Source organism: Sinocyclocheilus grahami, unplaced genomic scaffold, assembly GCF_001515645.1.
Source record: "Sinocyclocheilus grahami isolate Dianchi unplaced genomic scaffold, SAMN03320097.WGS_v1.1 scaffold270.1, whole genome shotgun sequence".
Lineage (NCBI taxonomy): Eukaryota > Metazoa > Chordata > Actinopteri > Cypriniformes > Cyprinidae > Sinocyclocheilus > Sinocyclocheilus grahami.
This window is the reverse complement of record NW_015505449.1, coordinates 995,914-1,000,326: the sequence shown is the minus strand read 5'-3', so window position 1 is coordinate 1,000,326 and position 4,413 is coordinate 995,914. Positions and strand designations below refer to the sequence as shown.

The window sequence follows — 4,413 nt, the reverse complement described above, 5'->3', positions numbered from 1 at the left end:
TAATTTATTCCTGTGATGCAAAGCTGTATTTTCAGCATCATTACTCCAGTCTTCAGTGTCACATGATCCTCAAGAAACATTTCTTATTCTTATCAAATTTTAAAACAATTCTGTAGCTTAATATTTTTGTGGCAATCCATGATGCAGTATAATTAAAAAAGTTTAAGGTAAGATGGGGTAAGATAAGATAAAAAAAATAAACAAATTACATTCTAAAATACAGTATGTATATATATATATATATATATATATATATATAATTACTGTATTTTCAAATAAATGCAGCCTTGGTGAGCAAAAGAGCCTTTATTAAAATAAAATAAATAATTATTATTCCAAACTTTTGACCAGTACCTTCATTTCAAGTGCCAATCTGGCAGTCATTTGAAATCACAAAATTCACCACAGGATTTCCTGTAATTACTGTATACTGAACAAGCACTTACTCAAGTGAGTCGAGTTCAGTGCACACGTGCAGGGGCATTTGCCCATCTTCATTGGTTGCGTTGGGATTGGCTCCGTACTGCAGCAGCAGCTTGACGCAGTCGGGCTGGCACTCTTCACAGGCCTCATGCAGGGCAGTGGTGCCCCCAGGTGCCAGGTCCACTCGAGCGCCCCTCAGGAGGAGATGCCGCAGACATTCGGTGAAACCCCGACCAGCGGTGATGTGCAGTGGTGTGGTCAGCTCTTGTTCATATGTCAATGACCACAGTCCTGAAGAAAAGCAGAATTGTGAGATTAACTGCGTGAAGATTCAGATATTCAATTCAGCAGTTAGTTTGAAGCTTTATTTAATTTTCAATCAGGAAATCATGAACAGGACTGAACAGTTTGAAGATTCAAGGTATTTTAGCTTAGCATCCAATGAGCAGCAAAAATCTGCTTTTTTTGGTGCATTGTATCGGTAAGATTTGTTTTTGAAAGAAGCCTCTTATATTCACAAATGCTGCATTTATTTGATCAAAATACAGTAAAAACAGTATTTTTAAGTATTTTATAAAAAACATATTGTGAAAAATTACTACAACTTAAAATAAGTATTTTCTCTTTGAATAGATTTTAAAATGAAAAAATTATATAAATTAAATAATATAAATTAAAATTAATTTATTTCTGTGATGCTAAGCTGAATTTTCAGCAGCCATTACTCTGCTCAAGAAACATTTCTTATTATTATTATCAATATTACAGTTACAAAATTAGTGGAAACCCTGATTAAAATAAATATGATTTTCAGTTTTTTTTTGTTTTTGTTTTTCATAAATGGAAGGTTCAAACTAACAAGTAAATGTCTTTACTGTCAATTTTGATCAATTTAATATGTCCTTTTAATTATTTATTTACCTTTATTTAAATGATTTTCAAGCCAGATCCAAACCATATGTGGTTGTTTTTCATCATTCAATATGCAATGTGACTGTAATGTCATACTCAAAAGTGCAGTAGCATTTGTCTCCTATGCAACACTCATTTTTGTGATCAGTATCAGTAAGTTTCATAGGAACAAACATAAACACAAACTCATAAAAAGACCCCAAGACTACCTCAAAGACACAGTCGGGGTGGGTGCAAAAAGAAGAGAGCAATCTGAGTGTAACCGAAACACATAGGGGAACAAATAACTATGACAGCAGGTGAGTCTGACGTGGAAATACTGGAAATGAAGATGTGCTAGTGTGACAAAGTTTGAGTGCTTGTGTACGTGCATAGGAATCCATACATTGCTGTGATACTCATCCACAACTAAATGTGCATGACAAAAAAAGAGAACAGAAATTAATTACATTTAAAATTGTTAACCTGTTTTAACCCTGGGTTGACCTGTTTCACACCATTTTATTCTAAATTCTGTGCTAGTAATTAATTTTAGGTAGTCAGGTTTGAGATTTCACCTTGGTTTAATATTCTTATTTTCATACTTAGAAGATTATCCTATCATTATTTACCTCAAAAGTGTGAGCCATTGTTTAAAAAATACACTCGTCATCATTCCAAGGAATGTCGTTTTCCTCAGAAGCTGAAGCTGAAACATAAACGTTTCTGCACTGACACAAAGCTCATACTATAAATGTTTAATGAGATAAGCATTGTCTAATTTATGATTGACAACCAGTCATTGTGGCTCAACAATTGCTGCCGTAACATTCCAGCACGACACATTTGGCTTTTTTTTTTTTGTAATTTCATAGTTTTTAATTTTTTTATATAAAGTGTATAGATATAACATTTTTGTTTCAGTTTGTTATTTTGATACATCAAGTTAAACAAGTTTATGAATTAAATATTTTAAGTTACCATTTATTTTAATGAACAAAAATGTTTTCATGGTAATAATTTTTTGGTAATAAATCTCTATAAAGCCACTCACGCAGTTTCAGTTAATGCAACAAAAATGATTAATGTATTCACAACACAAATACATTACACAAAATAATTAAACTTCACATTTAAGTATTTTAATGGATTAAAAACAATGAAATTACCGGTAGGTTGTGATAAATTCTGTTGCTTTAGCTCATTTTAATTAGGTAAACTGAACAAGCAGCCAAAATATTTTGTATAGCAAGCTATCTTAACAAACGCCAAAACATAATTTCACATCATTTGTGTCCCTGTAGCATACTTAGCCCTCTGTAGTTGAACCTGTAGTTCTTCCACTCCTCTATGTTGCTGGTGTCATATATGGCATCTAAGAGAAAAGCATATTCTGGGTCATCAATGATGCTAATAACAGTGAGGTCATCTCCGACCAGAAGCGCATTCCAGAACTGGAGGATAAGTCCTGACGCCTGAGCCGTCGCAATTACATCACTACGATATTTCTTTTGTTTGCAAAACTTAATCTTCGGCCCCATGTGCGAGGTAAAGCAAGGAGCAGATGCGAATCCAGCTTCGACTTTGATTGCCTGGGTTGGTCTTAAGACTGGGCACAATGTTGGAGATGATCGCACTGAATATATTTGCTTAGTCTGTTGCCTGTTTTTAGAAAGAGGCTATTTAAAGGCCGCCTGGCATGACCTTTAGAAAGGTCCAGAAACCCGAGGCTGTCTGGCCAACTAGATCTGAGAGGTAAACAGTCCAAGTAATCATGACAATTGAAACAAATCTCTTGGGATCTCTAGGAGACAATTGCACAGTCAAACTCAACTCAAACAACTTGTTCTTACCTTTTCCACTTGCACTCCAGCGCATGGCTCCTCCCTGAGGCTGAATGAACAGGTCTGAAGGAAAGCCTTTGGAGAAGATCTCTTTCACAGCTTTTACATTTCCAGTGTACAGGGCGTTTTGGACAACAGGGTCCTGGCACACCATCGGAGGGTTTCCTACGGTCTGCCTCGAAGATGTCCCCCTGTCCCAGGCTTCTTTCCTCAGCAGGTAACCACTGAGAACTGGGGCAGCCAGTCTCATCTGGTGCCTTTCCTGCTCTAAAGAGCGTAGAGAGGTTGGTTTATACATGAGACTCCTTCTAGACATGAATCTGATTGTGCCTTCACACTAGTTTCTTAGAAGTATTTTGGTCTAGTCACTAAAAGGCCTGGTATCTTTTAAATGGCCTTCAGCTTTTGCTCTCTGGGCGAGTTTTGATATCTGAGTAGGAACTTGGCCACGTGCAAACGGGACTATTTTTACAGTGTCACATGGGTGGTATATAACTTTGTTTGCTACAGTGACTTGCTGTTTATATCAAAACAGACGTTTACCAGCAGGTCAGCTCTGCGGAAAACCTCGTTAGTATCGATCCTTTAAACTTTGAAGGCATTTTAAATGTTTTTCAAAACTTTTAAATAAGGCTTTGTTGCTTTTTATTTAATGTTTCTATGTTTTTGTGAGTGAAAACATTTTTTTATTTCAAATTTTAATTTATTACTTCACATTCAATTTCAAATTGCAATTCTGCATCCTGTTTGCTACCTCAGTTCAATTAAAATTCAGGGACTGGATTTGAATTTAAAATGCTTTCTCAACTCTCTTAAATTTCTTAAATGACAATCAGCCATCTCTTTTCAGAAATTTCGAGATTCCAGTTTCTTCTAAAGACACTGACTCTCAATGTTTTATCCATATGTTAATAGCCCTGCCAATAGGAATATAAATGACATTTATTCCATTTTGCCATGCAGTAATAGCTGTCACATTGACTGAAGGCATCAAAAAGTTGCGACTTTGCGAACACACATTACAGGCGAGGCAGAGAATGGGAAGATTGTTTTGCTGCTGGAGTACATCCTTTTAAATGATACACATAATGAGTTTATAATATGCATCTGGGCTACCTCCTCACTACTTTGATGTCTTCCAAATGGCCCGGGTATCATCAGCAAAACATGTAGGCACTTTCCCGCCCCATTGCCTCCCAAATGTATTTTAAATATCATTCCTTGTAACGCAATTATTTAAAACGTTGAACTAAAC

At 35.8% G+C, this 4,413-nt stretch overlaps 1 protein-coding gene across 2 annotated transcripts in view; it reads right to left on the bottom strand.

The window, feature by feature from the left end:
- Positions 1-3,554, bottom strand: part of LOC107599670 (ankyrin repeat and SOCS box protein 10-like) — an 8,742-nt gene extending 5,188 nt beyond the window's left edge. The window contains exons 1-3 of one of the 2 annotated variants that reach the window (XM_016291324.1): positions 3,168-3,554; positions 2,624-2,689; positions 447-714 (exon numbers count right to left, since the gene is read on the bottom strand). In XM_016291324.1, the coding sequence (XP_016146810.1) occupies positions 447-714; positions 2,624-2,689; positions 3,168-3,474 (641 nt within the window). In that variant the 5' untranslated portion in view covers positions 3,475-3,554. The remainder of the gene's footprint in view (positions 1-446; positions 715-2,623; positions 2,690-3,167) is intronic. The other variant, XM_016291325.1, reaches the window with a different exon arrangement.
- Between the last annotated feature and the right edge of the window lie 859 nt (positions 3,555-4,413).